The sequence below is a fragment of the Mastigoproctus giganteus genome, chromosome 2 (genome assembly GCF_048544385.1).
Source record: "Mastigoproctus giganteus isolate SK-2022 chromosome 2, ASM4854438v1, whole genome shotgun sequence".
NCBI lineage: Eukaryota > Metazoa > Arthropoda > Arachnida > Uropygi > Thelyphonidae > Mastigoproctus > Mastigoproctus giganteus.
Genome location: NC_143576.1, coordinates 181651809 through 181670493, shown reverse-complemented (window position 1 = coordinate 181670493; position 18685 = coordinate 181651809). Strand labels below are relative to the sequence as shown.

Here is an 18685-nt window from a genome sequence, read left to right as displayed (position 1 = left end):
AAAAACTCTTTGCATATGTCCTTGAAAGTAAAGCTGAAATTCTAATTAAAAAATATTCAGAATAATTTAGGTGTTAAATGCTTGCTAAGTAAAGTCATGCAGTACATGACAGATCAAATCTTTTTAATTCCTTTTTTCATATTTCTTAAAAAAATCTCTGATTTATTGCATAATTCTTAAAAAGTTTGAACATCTACAGAATTTTCGCTTACTTATAATAATATAATATTGTGATATGCCAGATTAAGTTACCATTCCTACTGACCTTAGCAACAATTCTCTGACAAATGTTAATCTCTATTTTACAACACTATATTGTGGCCTTAGATCTGATTCTATCATAAGTCAGACACCAATCTGTGCTCTTTTCATGTAACTGCTTTTAATGTGGCAACATTAATTCTGCCATGGTTGAATACAGTTGTTGCTGTTTTGTCTGCTACAAGTTTAAAGTAAAGAAAAGTAGTAAGAATATTGTTAAAATTTATTGTTTATAATAAAAAAGAATGATGCAAGCTCTTGACATCAAAAACGAAGGTATGTCAAAATATAAAAATGAAACCTGGTAACAAAAAACCAGGAGACTTATGCGAAGACAGTAACATTAATACATTCATTGCTTCAATTCATATATGTGTAAAGACTGTCCAGACGTAGTTTTTTTACAACATTTTATCTGCACAGTTTAGATGGTGCTAAAGACGTTGCAAATTTGTGTCCAATTGGCTCTGTTTTTGTGCAGTCTTTTCACTCATTTTTAACGTGAACTGTGCACAAGATGGATGAAGTGTTGCTGTTAGCAACGTTTTCACTGTGCCTGGCCAGAAGAAACACAATCACGGTGTATGCAAAAGGTGGTGTAGGGACTGGTTACTCAAGAGGGTACAACATTCTCATGTCAGTTTGATTTGTGAATTACATGATGAACCTGAAGACTGGAGGAATTATTTACGTATGGATATAGAAATCTATATGCGTTTGTTGTCACTAGTCACTCCAAGAATCAAAAAAACTTGTATGAGGGAAGCAATCACACCTCATGAGCGATTAAGTGTTACTTTGAGATTTCTAGCAACAGGCAGAACTTATAAGGACTTAGAATTCACAACTGCTATTTCAAAACAATCATTAAGAAATATAATAACAGAGTGTAAGGCTATATACACCATTCTCAAAAAGGAATATTTAAAGGTAAGTAAAAGAAGTGTGCATTTTCGAAAAAAAGTTTATTTATTTATTATAAGAATACAAAAAACAAACTAGCCTTATGCCTTGTAGTTTGTAAAACACTGAATAACGGAAGTATCAGGAGCTGAGTGTATTGGCTCGGAATTAAGACAAGGATTTATTACTTGCTGTGGCACTTGTCCCTGCACATGATGATGCCACCCACTATCAGTTCCAAGTTGAAGTAGGGATGTGATTTCCTTGCAGTTGACAATCTTAAAATCCCTTGTAAGAGACTCCAGTTCCGCCTCAAATAACACATCGTTAATAAGCTTTTGAGTGAAAAATAGTTTGTCTAGTATTAAGAATTCTCAGCTCGTTGGCAACGTGTTTACCATAAGTATCAAACAAATCTTCTGGCTTCAGAGATTGTAGTTTTTCCCCAACTAGAGTCATCACTTCTGTTGTTTTGTCATCGTCAAAACATTGCTTCCTCTTCTGTGTATTAGAAAAAGAAGAAGCTCTGCTAACTGACCTCGAAGTGTCCAGTTGTGTTGTAGGAGGCGAGAAAGGAGGTCTCTCCTGTATGATTTTCATGTTCACTTAAGACGTCATCCTAAACATTCTGTTAAAAGCAAACAAATAAAAATTGGGATAAGACTTTGTTTGAGATACACTTATATATTGAAAAATATACACATATTCAAATATGATTTTTTTTTTCCAGTTTCCAAAAAGTGAAGATGACTGGATAGAAATTGCAAAGGAATTCGAAAATAAATGGCAATTCCCCCATTGCCTCGGTGCCATAAATGGCAAATGTGTGCGGATCGTACCACCTGCAGGAAGCAGCTCATATTTTTACAACTATAAGAATACTCACAGTATTGCACTTATGGCTATTGCAAATGTCAATTTTTTTTATTTTTTTATGTGAACCCCAAACACGAGAGGTATTAGAACCTATAGTACTTAGTACCGTACTTGGGTTAAAAAAAAAAGTACCGTGCATGGGTTGAAGGAGAAGTATGGGGGGAAGGGGATGCCAGAAACTTTGCTCTAGAGACTAAACATGGGTTTCACCACTTCAAGCCTCCAATAAGCAAAGTGGTGGCATTTCACCGGTTGATGAAAGTCATCTACCACCTACACTATTGTAAATACAATTGCAAATTTATATATTGCGATGTAGGAACAAATGGTCAAATCTCTGATGGAGGAGTTATTACATACACTTTATTTTATGAGAAACTTACAAATAATAATATGAATATTCCTGAAGCACAAAAGATTCCTAACTCAGATAGAATTCTTAGATACGTTTTCGTTGGAGATCCTTCTTAAGCCATATCCTTGGGACAAATTAAATAAAGAGATGAGAATTTTTAATTATCGCTTATGCAGAGCTAGATGGGTAGTTGAAAATACATTATCCTAAATCAATGCATAAGGTTCAATGTGGAAAACACGGCCGAGTTCTAGAAAATGCAAAAGTTGTTCGAAATACGTTCAAGATATATTTCAGTAACGAGGGGTCTGTACCATGACAGGATAAGGTCATTCTACAAGAAGACTGATGCTAATAAATAATGTAGTTTCCTGAAAATAAAGAAATAAAATTCTAAAAAATATTTTATTTATTTATTTATTTAACTTACTCCTTATTGTGATTCCTCGTCCATGTTGTTTATAGACTCCCTGGATACTTCCTGGTCACTCAAGAAGGCAAAGAGATGAAAATACCACAGTGAAGATGTCTAGACCTCATCAGTGCCAGAACAGAACGCTGGAGTTTTTTTTTATTTTCAGGAGCTCTTTTTGGTACACTGATCTAAGTGAATTAATTTTTTTAGTAATTGTTTCTTGTGTGGCATTGGGCTCCACTTCTTTATATTTTTCAATGAGGACTTTGTAGGCCTGGCTTTTCTTGTCTCTGTCACATTTTATTATTTTTTTTTTTAGGAGCATTAGGTGTGTGTTACGCACTGCTGCTCCTGCCCACCTGGCTACGGAGGCGCCACTATATTTTTTGGACTTCACCTTCCATAAACATAGGAACGTTTTATAAAGTTCAATAAATTCATTTATGAACTGTAGACTGCACTGTCGTAGGTCAGTAATGATGAAACTGCTAAATAATAAATAGAAGGCAACTGACTAGTGTACATCTCGATGGATTAAACTGAACTGAAAGACGGAATCATAACTGTGCAAGCGTCCACATGCAACGACAAGTAGTAGTAGCAGTAGTAGTAGTAGTGGCATGTGATGCAAGAAAGCAAATGTATGAGCTTATGCAGCATCAGCCAAAAAAAAAAAAAAAAAAATCGCACCATTCCCTCCAAATGCCTGTCCAGTTCCTCCTTAAATTTATTCAACCTATCAACTTCCACAACGACAGATGGAAGTTTGTTCCAGCAATTAACCACCCACTGGCTAAAGGCAAAGTATGAATATGTCTCCAAGATGATGCTTTCTTGTACAGCCTTACAACTCCGTCTTCGTTCAGTTTTGATAATACCATGGTTTTATCGTCTCCACGTAACATTTTGTGTGAACGTCTAGGACTGCGCAAGTAAAACTTTGTGAAAAACTGTGCATCTGGACCTGGCTTAAAATGGAACTGAGTGATGTGCTGCAACACATTATTACATTCAAAATGCATGCAAGCAGTGTGCCATAGTGCATATGAAAGGTAAAACGTAAAGGCACATAAAATCAACGACTGCTCAGTATTGGTACAATGACTGAATGCTTTGCAGTAATGCTTGGTGTTTGTCTATAGCAGATAGCGCCGACCGGGCTAGCCGGGTGGATAAAGTGCCTGCCTGGCAACCCAAAGGTCGCAGGTTCGAATCCCACCTCGGGCTTGGATCAGAGTAAATGCAAAAACCTTGGGAGGTGCATTATGGCCACAGAAGCCGATGTGCCAACAACTAACATAAAAAAAAAAAAAAAAAAAAAAAAACAAATAGCAGCCATTCTCAACCTTTTTTTGGCCATGGCCCTCTCAGGGCTCTTCTCAAATTTTATGCTCCCCTCGCGTGAAGCAGAAAAGTTTGGTTGGCAAGTTTCTTCCATACTTCTCTCCTACCGACTACAATACATTACAGTTGTTAAAAAAAAAGCTTACTGATGTAATCACTTTGTGAAAGTATTTGTTGTTGTTGTTGTTGTTGTTGTTGTGTTTAACGACACATAGGCTGCTAGGGCCATATTGTGTCTTTCTAATAGTGGATATAACTATATTTTATGATATATTCCGATACGATTTAGGAAAATAAATAGTTCTTTTTCATTAGAATCATCACCCAGAATCTGTAATAAATTTATTGATGACTGTGTATTAGCTATTGATTTAAAGGTGTTTAAGCGGATATTTTGAAAGTGGGGACAGTCCACTAATAAATGGCGAATTGTCAGTTGTACTTGACAGAATGTACATTGTGGAGCGCTGTTATTAGTTAATAGATATAGGTGAGTGAGGTGCGTATGCCCAATCCTTAGCCTTCCTAAAATTATTTCATCTCGCCTGTTTTTGCTGAAGCTGGATTGCCATAGCTTTGGTTCCGGTTTTATTTGGTAGAGTTTATTTCCTGGATAACCTTTCCAGATTAATGACCAACTGTTATAACATGCTTTACAGATAATGTGTTTGTAATCTGTATATGGAACTTGAAATTTCTGCGTAATGGTGGTTTCTGGTTGTTTGGCTGCATGATCCGCTCTTTCATTGCCAGCTATTCCAGAATGTCCTGGGATCCAGCAGAATGTCACAGTTTGTTTCAATTCCTTACAGGCAAGTAGCTTAGAACGGATCTGTTTTATTACAGGGTGAGAAGAGTTGTTACCACTTATTATAGCAGTGACAGCACTGAGTGAGTCGGTGTATATTAAAGTGGTCGTAATTAAAAATTCAGTTATCCGGTCGAGAGCTAAATTAATAGCATAAAGTTCAGCAGTAAAGATACTGCATTCTATTGGTAATGAAACAGAAATGGTGACTGAAGGGAAGACTGCTGCAGCACCTACTTGGGTCTCAGTTTTTGATCCATCTGTATATATTTTGCAGGCCTCTGAGTTAGAAGAGTGAGTTTCATGTAATTGTGCAATATTGGAGGGCGACAAGGTGTTCTTACCCCACTGTTGAAAATAATCGTCGTAATTAACAGAAATATTTGTCCAAGGCGGATCAGGAAGTGTCATGTCCTGAAATATATCGCTGATGTCTATATTCCATGCTTGAGTGAGTTCTCTAAGTCTAAGTGCAGCAGGTCGGTTTTCATTTGGCTTACTGTTGTAAAATGACTCCCATTCGGTATTATACAGATATTTCCAACTAGGGTGGGAGGGCAAACTGCGAATTTTTGCGGCAAACATCAAAAGTAATGTTTTCCTCCGAAGATGTAAAGGTGGCTCATGAGCTTCGATATAAAGGCTCTGAACAGGGGAGGTTCTGAAAGCTCCTAGAGAAACTCTCAGCGCACTGTGCTGGATCGTGTTCAATTGCTCTAAAGTAGTTCTTCTCGCAGAGTCATACACTGGAGAGCCATAGTCTAAGCGGGATCTGATGAGGGCTCGATAAAGATGGATCAAGGTATGTCGATCAGCACCCCATGACATAGATGACACACACCGGAGAATATTCAACTTTTTCAAGCAGATAGTTCTAAGATAAGCTACAGTTCAGTTTCTTATCCAGTACGAGACCAAGAACACGGACAGTGTCAACAAGAGGAATTGAAATGTTATTGATCTTTAGCTCAGGATCGGGATGCAGTGACCGTAATTTGCAAAAATGAGTAGTGGTGGATTTCTGCTCAGCTAGGCGGTATCCATTACGTAAGGTCCACGATTCTATTCTGGAAAGAGCAATTTGTAACTGTCTTTCAACAGTATTCATACTTTGTGAATGTGAAAGTATTAAGGTTTTAGTCAAAACAAGTTTTGCATCAAAATCAAGGAAGTTCTGTTCAAGACTATTGAAAAGTTAATTAATAAGAAGCAAGAAGTCATTTAATATTACCCATGAATATTGGATTTTTATGGAAAATTTAATGGATATGTTCACTGTGGCTTGTAAGTGATTCCAGAACAAACACACAAATAGGAAATCACTTTTATTGAACATGTAGAAGAGAAGAAAACATGAACATACATATAACAAAAAATTAAAAAAGATTTTTATTAAATGAAAATTTTAATAAGATCCTTGAGCTTGATGTTCCTGTGCAAGTTTTTTGTATGTTTGGCTCCAAACTAGATAGTGATAGTCAAAGGTTACCTCTTGCTGTGATATCAAGTCTGTTGCTGATTTTGTCAAGGAAACTACCTTGCTGAATCTGCATTCAACCAAATATGTTGAGGGAAAGGCAATGAAAAATATTTGGGCCTTTTCCCATAGTTTTGGGAATCCATTCGGCAGATCGCTCTTGACCCAAAAATCATTTTTAAATTGACTGAACTTATGGCGTGCAATTATAGCACTGAATTTCTACCTCAATATCGGTGGGTTGTTCCTCAAATGGTTCTAAAATTCAATATGGGATACTGAGATTTAACAGGTCATTAAATCTTTCCTGCAGATCTGTGTGTATTTGCTTTAGATGTTTCACATAAACAGTAATGTCATCGTCCTTCAGTTCCTCTGTGATCGTATTCAGGTTTGGAAATTGTAAAAATTCTTGACGTCCGATATTGTTCCAATAGACCAAACATTTTAAGGAAAGAAACAATGTCTTCCTTACTATCTATGAGGTTATTGTTTACCCTGTAAGGTCTTGTTTAATAAATTAAGAAACCAGACAAAATATGCCTGCTTTGGCCCTAACGAGTTTTTCTCCATGCTCGTTATGAGAAAGAAAGGAAATGATGGTGTCCCTGAGTGCAAAAAAACGACACAGCAGCAGCAGCATCTGAAAATCTTCATCATTTTCTTCCCACAGCTGCCAGAAAAGAAAACTTCTTATTCTATTAGAATAAGAAGCGACCTGGAGCGAGGGGTGTTGGGGGTTTCAGGGACGGATGGCAGTCATCATGGAATAGTTGGGTATATGGGATGTGTTAGGGTAACCAGGAATAGGCATAGGAGCATGTATGCTTGCATGTATACCAATGCTAGAAGTATAGTAAATAAATTTGATGAATTTGAAGTGTTGGTCAAGACATCAAAGGCGGATATTGTTGGGATAGCAGAGACGTGGTGTCACAAAGATATAAGGAATGCAGAACTGGAATTTGGGGAGTACAATGTGTACAGAAAGGATAGACAGGACAGAAAGGGAGGGGGTGTTATGCTGTTAATTAAGAAAAACATAAAATCAAAGGAAGTGCACCCAGTTAATATAGATGAACAGTGCTCTGTTGAGTCAGTTTGGTGCGAGATAAGCACTGCGAAAGGAAAAATAAGGGTAGGAGTGTGTTATAGGCCTAATGACTTGAATGAGTACAATGAACAATTGTACAGAGAAATAGAGTGGGCCAGTAAATCTGAATGTCTTATAATGGGGGATTTTAACTTCCCAGATATTGACTGGAACTTGTGGGTTGGTCACTCACACACCAGTGAGACTTTTGTGGATTTATTGGATGATTGTTTTCTGCAGCAGCATGTTCGAGAGGCAACCAGAGAAAGTAACACTCTTGATCTGGTTATCAGCAGTGATCATTCGTGTATTAAGAATTTGCAGATAAAGGAACCACTAGGTGGCAGTGATCACAGTGTGCTGAAGTGGGATTTACTCAAAGAGGTAACTACCGTCAGGGGTAAAGGAAAGGGTTTTTGCTTCCGTAAAGGGGAGTACAGTGGTCTCAGACAGTTTTTAAATTCTGTACAGTGGGATCAACTGACGATGTTACCAACAGTAAATTCTAAGTGGGAAGCATTCAAGGAATTAATCGTGGAAGCTACTGGACTTTATATACCGATTAAGAAATATCGTTCAAGGTTTAGGCCTAAATGGTTATCAAATGAACTAATGAGACTCGTGACAGAGAAGAAAAATGCATGGGATGCATATAAATTATCAGGTGACGCAGAAGCCTGTGGCAGATATAAGCTAGTCTGTAATCAGGTCACAAAGGAGGTTCGGCAGGCGAAGGCGGATTACGAGAAATCTTTGGCAAAGGATGCTAAGAAAAACAGCAAGGATTTCTTTACTTATATAAACTCTAAAAGGAAGGGGATGAATATGATTGGTCCACTTGACATCGATGGTTCGACTGTTGATGATCCTGCTCAGATAGCAAACAAACTGAATGAGTATTTTGCATCTACATTCACACGTGAGGAATTATTACAGTTTGAAAATGGAAGAAGGTTATCAAATTGTAGCAGTGTGCTTAATGATTTTGTAATAACTGAGAGCAAAGTGGAGGAGAAATTGTTGAAGTTAAACATAAGAAAGGCACCTGGGGTGGATGGGATCTATCCAGTTATTTTAAAGGAGGCGGCAAAGCAACTAAGCAAACCCTTAGCCATAATTATGAGAGCATCCTTGGACTCAGGGGAGGTTCCCACGGACTGGAGATGTGCAAATGTGTCCCCAATTCACAAAGGTGGATCGAAGGGTGACACGAGTAATTACAGACCAGTTAGTTTAACTTCTGTTCCGGGTAAAATAATGGAGTCACTGGTTAAAGATGCATTGCAGGATCATCTAGACAAGACTGCAGCAATAATTCAAACACAGCATGGGTTTGTTAAGGGAAAGTCTTGTCTGACAAATTTGATTGGTTATTATGATGTGGTCACAAAGGAACTGGATGCGAAAAATAATTTTGATATCATATACTTGGATTTCAGGAAAGCTTTTGACACTGTTGCGCATGGAAGACTACTGTACAAATTGGAGCAGAATGGTATTAAGGGTAAGTTGCTACAATGGATAAAAGGATGGTTAAGTGGGAGAAGACAGAGGGTGGTAATCAATGGGTGCTGCTCTTCATGGACTAATGTTATTAGTGGAGTCCCACAGGGTTCGGTGTTGGGTCCACTGTTGTTTTGTGTATTTATCAATGATATTGATGAAGGTATATCAGGCTTAATGTCGAAGTTTGCAGATGACACAAAGGTTGGCAGGGTTGTTAATGACAGTAATGGCAGTGTGCTACTGCAACAGGATCTAGATAATTTGGGCAGATGGGCTAAGAAGTGGCAACTGAAGTTCAACCTTGACAAATGCAAAGTACTGCATATGGGTAGAAGTAACCCCAGAGAAACGTACCAACTGTGTGGTACTACACTTAAGGTGGTAGAAAATGAAAAAGACCTGGGAGTAATTGTGCAGTCAGATATGAAGTTTTCTGAGCAATGCAGACAGGCTGCTAGGGCAGGTCATGGGGTTTTGTCAATGATATATAGGAATTTTGCTAGCAGGGAAAAGGAGGTGATTGTCCCTCTGTATAAGGCAATGGTCAGGCCACGCCTTGAGTACTGCGTACAGGTCTGGAGGCCTCATTTTAGGAAGGATGTAGATTTGCTTGAGCGTGTACAGAGAAGAGCAACACGATTGGTGAGGGGAATGAAGGGATTCTCTTACCAAGAGAGGCTTAAGTTCTGCAAATTGCAGTGGCTGGAGACTAGGCACCTGCGCGGTGATCTGATTGAGGTCTATAAGGCCTTGAATGGGTTGAGCACGCTGAATTCTGATGGGATCCTTCCACTTGTTCAGATTACGAACCTACGGGGACATAAGTTCAAATTAAGAAAGGACAGATGTAGAATAGATGTGCGGAAATTTGCCTTTAGCCAGCGGGTGGTTAATTGCTGGAACAAACTTCCATCTGTCGTTGTGGAAGTTGATAGGTTAAATAAATTTAAGGAGGAACTGGACAGGCATTTGGAGGGAATGGCGTGATGATTTTTTTTTTTTTTTTTTGGCTGATGCTGCATAAGCTCCTACACTTGCTTTCTTGCATCATGTGCCACTACTACTACTACTATTTAAACGTCCTTCTAAGTTTTTAGCTACTAAGTGGTCCCTCTGAATGATGCAATGAACAGTAAAGACCTTCTTCAATGAAAGCTAGCGACCTACTTCAATGAAAGCTAGCAGAAGGAGACATACATTCACTAACCATGATGAAAACTCGAAGCAGAATGAGGGCGCATGCGGACACGAGAGATATGGATTGCAACACTTTTTGGCCTGCACGCTTATTTCCTGGAATTAAAGGTGATAGAACAAAGGAGGAAAACTATGTGGAAGGCAATTCTGAGAAGTGTACCATATTTCGAAAAACAACAAAAGAACAAGTTGCAAGTTGGAGCAGTCATGAGCACGTCGACTGTCGTCTGCTGCACAATTGCAGATACGGGAAACAGCAGAAAGGACTCAGAGTCATCTACAGCCATCCCCTTCCAGTATACCCACCCAATTTAGAATGGCTCTAGCCCACATGGTGTCCCATGTGTGTTAAGAATTTACATTCATGCTAATTAATGTGTGTAAATTTTTGTGACAATCTCACGCACCCTTTGTTTCTTAATGTCTCTCCTCTTGCCCTCTACCTAAAATTGGGAGAAGGAAAAAATTATCCTAGCAGCAAAGACCCCTTTCTCCCTCTAAAAATCTTTAATCTGTTTAGTTTATGCACATGAATAAACATTTATAAAATTTTGAGATCTGTTCTGATTTATGGCTCAGCACAAAAGTGTTCACTTTTAGCAAACACTAACTTCTGTAAATGTTTGCTAAAAGTTTGAATTCCAAACTTTCAATTTTCAACCATTATGTATGAATTTTCAGAATGGTGAGGAAGTTAGAAATGTTGATTTTTTTTTTCAACATTTCAAAAATTATGGCATACCGAATGGGTTCTCTCACATTTAGGTGGTAGCAAACGTGTTAATAGAACCTCTTGACTTCGGCACAAGAAATCATTTCTAATACTCACTGCAAATGCTGACAAACAGCAGACCCATGTTTAATGTTACTAATCCACTGACTTTGCAAAATGGTAGTCTCATTTTTGTTTCTGCAAATGAGGGAGGGGTGCTATGACTCAAAAAGATTCAGAGAAAAATCTTGAAAGGCCTTAGCCTATCATGTTACTTTGCTGAGGTCATCAGTACACTTATTGAACTAAACACAAATACTTTTAATTTCCTCTGGGAAGCCTTTTCATTCCATTACATTCTGACTACCTGCCAACTATGAAATAGCAGCTCCAAGCCTTTTGCTGCTAATCTAGGGTCTGACCGAACTGGAAAGATAATAAGAAAAATCTAAAGGAACTTTGCTAAGTCCTTTGGTATACACACACTATACAAAAAACAAACTAAAAGTTTTATTTTCTCTCTTCTTGAACCAGAAATAAAGAAAATTCCAGTTTCATCATGATTAGTTACCACCAAATGGTAACCGCCAGTTTCTTGCTACTAATCCACTGACAAGTGATAATCCACTTCGAGATTCGTGCTATCATTTCACCGAAATCTGTATCTAACTGGCGTTTTTACATCAGAATTAAATCACCTGTAGCTAAGATACATTTGCTGCTATGTCAGGTTGTAGTATAGATATGAAATTACTTTTCATTGTGTTTTCCATTTTTTTTATTTTTATTTTTTTTATTATTACTACAATTTTCTGCATTTATTAGAAAAATAACTATCCCAATAGTTTTGATATTGAAAATTAAGAAATTCTGATGAAAAAATGTAATTCACAGATGAAGAGAATATGAGTTATATATATTATTGTGATTCATATTTCTTCATAATCCGTATGTGTTATTCATTTAGAAAGAACCATTCCAAGCTTAAAGCTAAATGGATGCCAAATGAACTGATGAGACTTGTGGCAGAGAAGAAAAATGCAAGGGATGTATATAAATTATCAGGTGATACAGAAGAAAATCGTAGACATAAACTAGTCTGTAATCAAGTCACAAAGGAAGTTAGGCAAACTAAGGCAGATTATGAGAAGTCTCTGGCAAAGAATATCAAGAAAAGTATCAATGACTTATTTACTTATATTTACAGTAGAAGAAAGGGGTTGAGACACATTGTTCCTCTTGGTGTTGATAGTTTAACTTGGTGTTGAGGATCTTGGTCAGGTTGCTGACAAACTGAATAGGTATTTTGGATCTACATTCATGCATAATTTCTTTAGGGAGAATGCTAGAAGCTCATCAAAATATAACAGGGAGCTAAATGATTTTGTGAAACGGAAAGGAAAGTGGGAGAAATTGTTGAAGCTTAACTTAAAAAAGGCACCTTTTTAAAGTGAAGGGATCTATCCAATTATATTAAGGAGCGCAGCATGGGAGGTAAGCAAATCCTTAGCCATAATTATGAGAGCAACTTGGGATTCAGGGGAGGACTCTATGGACTGGAGACATGTGAATGTATCCCCAATTCACAAACAGGGATAAAAAAGTGACATGAGGAATTACAGAACTGTTAGCTTGACTTCTGTTCCAGGGGAAAAAAAATGGAGTCTCTGGTTAAAGAAGTAACACAGGATCATTTAGACAGGAATGCAATTATACTGCAGTTACAGCATGTTAAGGGGCAATCTTGTCTGACCAACCAGTTTGGATACTGTAATGTAAAAAGGAACTGGATGCAAAAAAAAAAAAAAAAAAAAAAAATGAAATCATATACAGTAATACCCCGACTTATGAGAACTCGGAGTTACGCGGTTCTTGATTTTTTCATTTGGCAACACTGCAGCCCACTATCTTCAAGGTCGTTTTTTCATATGCTATCGATATACGGTGTGACGGCGGAGAGTGAGAACGAAAGATGAATAAAATTCAACTTTGCTGCCGCATGAGCTGCACACATATACAAGAATTTGCATTCCAACTGTCATATTTATATGTGTGCGTTTGAATTCGTGCTCAACTTTTGCCGGAAATTTTTACATCGTTTTCACGAATAAAAACAACATTCCAGGCTTTAAGGTTTCCAAAGACCGACTGACAATGATGGTCGGCAGGAATGCAGCTGGTGACTGCAAGTTAAAACCTCTCTTAATATATCGCTCCGAAAACCCAAGTGTTTTAAAAAATATATCTAAAATTAGCTTACCAGTGATTTGGAAGTCAAATCATAAAGCTTGGGTGACAGCTTCCATTTTTGAGGACCACTTCATACCCGAAGTCGAACGTTATTGCAAGTCTAAACAGATTCCATTTAAATTGATCCTTCTTATTAACAATGCACCGTCACCCTCCTGCCACCCTAATTAATTTCGATTGAAGTGTGAAAGTTGTGTTTTTGCCTCCAAACACAACCAGCTTGCTTCAACCGATGGACCAGGGAGTCATCAAAACATTCAAGGCCTACTACACGAGGCTTTCGTTTGCACGTCTGAATGAAGCTATGAGACAAAATAGTGAGACATCTGTTAAAGACTTTTGGAAACAATTCAATGTTTTAGATGCCGTAAGAATCATTGAAGAATCTTGGGATGAAATTCACAAAAAAACATTGAATGGTGTCTGGAAGAAACTTTGTCCATTTTTTTTCAAAAACGAGACGAAAACAACACCAGAAACTGATCATGTCGCTTATACGATAGAAGAAGTTGTTAATCTTGCCAGGCAATTAGATTTGGAAGTCAATGGTGATGATGTCAACGAGCTGTTGGATTCACATAGTGAGGAGCTGACAATGAATGAGCTCATAGAGATGACGTGAGCAAAACATCACTGAATTATCCGACACTTCAGACCCAGTTCCACCAGAAAAGCACATGACAATTGCAAGCTTGACAGGTCTCAGCTCAATTGAAAAGGGCTTAAAAATTTTAGAAAACAGACCCCAACGAAGAACGCGGTATAGCTACAAAGCAAGGAATAAAAAATTATTAGCTTGCTACGAGGAAATTCTGCGTGAATAAAAAAGGCGCTGTGTCGTCAGACGAATTTGTTAGATTTTATGAAGCCATCAACATCGAAATAACTTTTTCACGTAACTCATTTAGCTGACCGGGCCAGCTGGGTGTGTAAAGTGCCTGCCTGGTAACCCAAAAGTCGCGGGTTCGATTCCCGCCTCGGGCTTGGATCAAAGTACTGCAAAAACATTGGGAGGTGCATTATGGCCACAGAAGCCTATGCGCCAACAACTACCAAAAAAAAAAAAAAAAAACCTAACTCATTTATATTTTTTAATACATAACTTGTATTAATATGTATAAATAACTGCAATTTTATTAAATATTTTTCTTTTAAACTAGTGGTTTTGTTAGTCCTTGGTCCCAATTAAACAAAATTTATATGTATTTATATGAAAGTTGTACCCCGACTTATGCGAATTTGACTTAAGCGATTTTCGTTGGACCCACCTATTGCGTAACTTCAGGGTATTACTGTACTTGAATTTCAGGAAAGCTTTTGACACTGTTGAACATAAAAGACTACTGTACAAACTGGAGCAGTGTGGTTGTTAATGGACACTGTTCTTCATGGACTAATGTTATTAGTGTTCTCCAGGGTTCAGTGCTGGGCCCATTGCTGTTTTCTATATTTATTAATGATGCTGGTAAAGGTATATCAAGCTTAATGTTTAAGTTTGTAAATGATACAGAGGTTCTATCATCGGAGGCTGGCAGGGTGGTTAATGACTAATCAGGATAAGCTACTGAAAACAAGATCTAAAAAAATTAGGCAGATGGGCTGAGAAATGGCAGTTGAAGCTTAACATTGAAATACAAGTTACTGCATATGGATAGCAGTAATCCCATATTAATGTACCAACTATGCAGTACTACACTAAGGTTAGTGGAAAATGAAAAAGACCTGGAGGTAATTGTGCAGTCAGATAAAGTTCTCTGAGCAATGGAGACAGGCTGCGAGGTGAGCCCATGTGGTTTTATTAATGAAATATAGGAACTTCGCTAGAAGGAATAAGGAGGTGATTATACCATTGTATAATGCAATGGTTAGGCCACATCTTGAGTACTGCATATAGGTCTGGAGGCCTTACTTTAGAAATGATGTAGATCTAGAATGATCTAGAATGGTGTTGCAGGATAGACAGGTGCAGAGAGGAAATTGGTGAATGAAATGAAAGGGGTGTTCTTAACAAGAAAGGCTTCAGTTCTACAAATTGCAACATCTGGAGACTAGATGTCGACCAAGAATACTACAACTTTCTGAAAGTGATAAAGCCCAAGAAACCTATAGGTAAAAAGAAATCCAAAGAAGAAAAAATTAGTAAAGAAACACTTGTCGTGATAAACTGAAGACGACAAATGAAGAGCAAGATAAACACTGACAAGGATAAAATTGAGTATACTGAATTATGCAAAATAATTAGAAAGAGACTCAAAGAAGACATAACATTTAACACAAGAAAAGTAGAACAAGCATTAAGGGAAAACAAAGGACTTAAATCAGCAGCCATTAGCAGTAATACAGAAGGACAAATGATACTGAAACTGAAGAATAGCAATAGTGTACTTATAAACAGCAGAGAATGCATCATTCAAAAAGCAGGAGACTACTATAGAGAATTATACAAGGAGCGAGGGAATGATGTCAACAGTGGAGAATATGGATCACAAATTAGTAACACATACAACATACCTTCCTTCAAAGCATATTCTACCCCAACCTTCCTGATGAAGCAGAACATGCTTTGAAAAAAATGAAGAATCTGAATGCCCTGGGGAAGATGAAGTTACTGTAGAGTTGCTAATATTGGGAGGAAGAGACATGACACAGAAACTGGCAAGATTCTTAACAAAATGCATTTATGTAATCATAGTTTTGCTGCATAAGAAAGGAGATAAATCATAAATTGGAAATTATAGACCAATTAGCTTGTTATCCCACATCTACAAGTTGTTCACAAGGGTTATTACTAACAGATTAGAAAGAATACTTGATGAGTATCAACCGAAAGAGCAAGCTGGCTTTAGGACAGGATTCTCAACTATGGATCACCCTCATGTAATACCACAGCTAATGGAGAAAGCAAATGAATATAAAACACCATTATGTTTCAGGCACTGGAAAGACAAGGCATAGATACCCCATATATTACAATTTTTAAGAAAATGTATGAGAATGCTACCTCCTTTATTAGACTAGACAAAGACAGTAGCAAATTTAAAATTGAGAAAGGAGCTCAAAAAGGAGACACAATATCTCCAAAGTAGTAGTAGTAGTAGTGGCATGTGATGCAAGAAAGCAAATGTATGAGCTTATGCAGCATCAGCCAAAAAAAAAAAAAAAAAAAAAAATCACACCATTCCCTCCAAATGCCTGTCCAGTTCCTCCTTAAATTTATTCAACCTATCAACTTCCACAACGACAGATGGAGTTTGTTCCAGCAATTAACCACCCGCTGGCTAAAGGCGAATTTCCGCACATCTAATCTACATCTGTCTTTTCTTAATTTGAATTTATGCCCCCTGAGGTTCGTAATCTGAACAAGTGGAAGGATCCCATCAGAATTCAGCGTGCTGAACCCATTCAAGTTGTTTACTGCTGCTCTTGAGGAAGCTTTCAGAAGATTAGACTGGTCGCAGAAAGGAGTCAATGTGAATGGAGAGTACCTAAACCAGATCAGATGACAATTGTGATCATAAACCATGATCCCAAAGAATTAGAGGAAAATCTGATTCGGACTAAAGATGAATATGGCTAAAACAAAAATAATGAAACAAGGATGCCACAGAAAGGAATATAATCATTGAAGGAGCAGTAATTGAAAAAGTGGATTCATATACTTAACTGGGACAAGTCATTAGCTGTAATAATGATAAATGGCTGGATGTCAAGAGAAGAATAAATTTTGGATGGATAGCATTCAGGAAATATAGTCACATACTGAGGAGCAAGCAATATCCCAATTTGTCTGAAACGTAAAATAATGAACCAATGTATACTCCCCACCATGACTTATAGAAGTGAAACTTGGGCACTGACCAAAAGAGTGGAAGAGAAGCTGAGAACAACACAGCGATGAATGGAACGAATTATATTAGGAATCTGACCGTTAGATAAGAAAAGAAACACATGGATTAGACAGCAAACTCAAGTAAAGGACATTCTTATCAAAACTAAAGAACTAAAATGGTCTTGGGCAGGACACATAGCTCGAAGACATGATGACAGATGGACTAAGAAAATAAACAGAATCGTACCCAAGAGGAGCTAGAAGAAGACCTGGAAGACAATGATGGAGATGGACAGATGATATTCATGAGTTCGTGGATAATAAGTGGATGGCCATTGCACAAAACAGAAAGAACTGAAAAGCTGCTGGAGAGGCCTTCATCCTGCAGTGGATTGAAAATGGCTGATGATGATACAAGATTAAAAGTATGTTTGAATTATGGAATACTTTAAAGTATTCTCACTGAAGCTACAAGTGTATTCACTGCATTTAGTAACTTCAAGACAAGGATTTAAGATGGATGAAAATGGATTTAGCAAGCTAAACAGAAAAGCAGGTACAGTTAGAGTGACGGAAGACTCAGATTTACATAATAATTTGATTTGTAACAACATCACTGGTGGAGTTAGGGAGGAAAAACCTGAGCATCAGAAATCATCAGCCAAGAGAGGAGATGGGCGATGGAGTTTTATTCATAAATAAATGGTAAAAGGAAAAGAGTTAAACAGATAGGACCTTTGCACAATGACAATAATGCAGTCACAGATAATTTATCTAATGCAGCTGATTACCTATATCAGCTAGATTAAAGTGGCTTATCACTGGCAAAGAGGGCCAAGAATGGTGATAAGGCAATAACTAGATAAATTAGGCAGACGGATTGAGAAGTGGCCACTGAGGTTTAACATTGGTAAATGTGAGGTACTGCATATGGGCAGCAGTAATCCCACAATCACATACCAATTAGGTGCATTACACACAAGACAGTAGAAAACAAGAGACCTAAGGGTAAATTTATAGTGCGATATGAAATTCAACAAGCAACGTAGACAGGATTCTAGAACTGCTGTGAGATTCTGTCAGTAATATACAGGAAATTTACCAGCAGGGACAAAGAGGTGGTTATTCCACTATATAAGGAAATCATTAGACCACATCTTGAGTACCGTATACAGTCTGCAGAAAAGAGCAACAGGATTAGTCAAGAACATAATAAGGGTTCAGTGTTAAACAACATTAACTACAAAATCATTTTGTAGTACAGTTTCTTATTATTATACTCATTGGAGTCATTAGGCCTATAACACACTCCTACTGTTAATTTTGATCTCCCAATGCATATGTCACACCAAACTGACTCAACACTGCACTGTCCAACGATTTTGACTGGCTTAACTTCCTTGGATTTTATGTGTTTTTTAACTAATAGAATAACCCCTCCTCCCTTCCTATCCTGTCTATCCTTCCTGTACACATTGTACTCCCCAAATTCCAAGTCTGCATTCCTTATATCTGTGTGACACCATGTCTCTGATATCCCAACAATATCTGCCTTTGATGTTTTGAGCAATATCTAAAATTCATCAAATTTATTTACCAAACTCCTAGCATTGGTGTATATGCAAGTATACATGCACTTGTTCCCTTTCTTAGCTACCC

General features: G+C 37.6%; 2 protein-coding genes across 2 annotated transcripts in view; one reads left to right on the top strand and one right to left on the bottom strand.

The window, feature by feature from the left end:
- put (activin A receptor type 2 punt) overlaps window positions 1-18685 on the bottom strand; it is a 166128-nt gene that overhangs the window by 93049 nt on the left and 54394 nt on the right. The window lies entirely within an intron of this gene.
- Window positions 955-17728, top strand: LOC150089810 (uncharacterized). The gene is made up of 3 exons (XM_090387834.1): window positions 955-1191; window positions 1895-2051; window positions 17481-17728. Exons 1-3 carry the CDS (start codon window positions 955-957, stop codon window positions 17726-17728), a joined length of 642 nt encoding a protein of 213 aa, XP_090243960.1.

Excerpts from the sequence above, each read along its gene's own strand:
- LOC150089810 (XM_090387834.1), top strand. The coding sequence starts at position 955 with ATGGATATAGAAATCTATATGCGTTTGTTGTCACTAGTCACTCCAAGA. Across the intron at positions 1,192-1,894 it reads TCAAAAAGGAATATTTAAAG|TTTCCAAAAAGTGAAGATGA; the intron begins GTAAGTAAAAGA and ends TTTTTTTTCCAG. Across the intron at positions 2,052-17,480 it reads CAACTATAAGAATACTCACA|TATTCTCACTGAAGCTACAA; the intron begins GTATTGCACTTA and ends AATACTTTAAAG.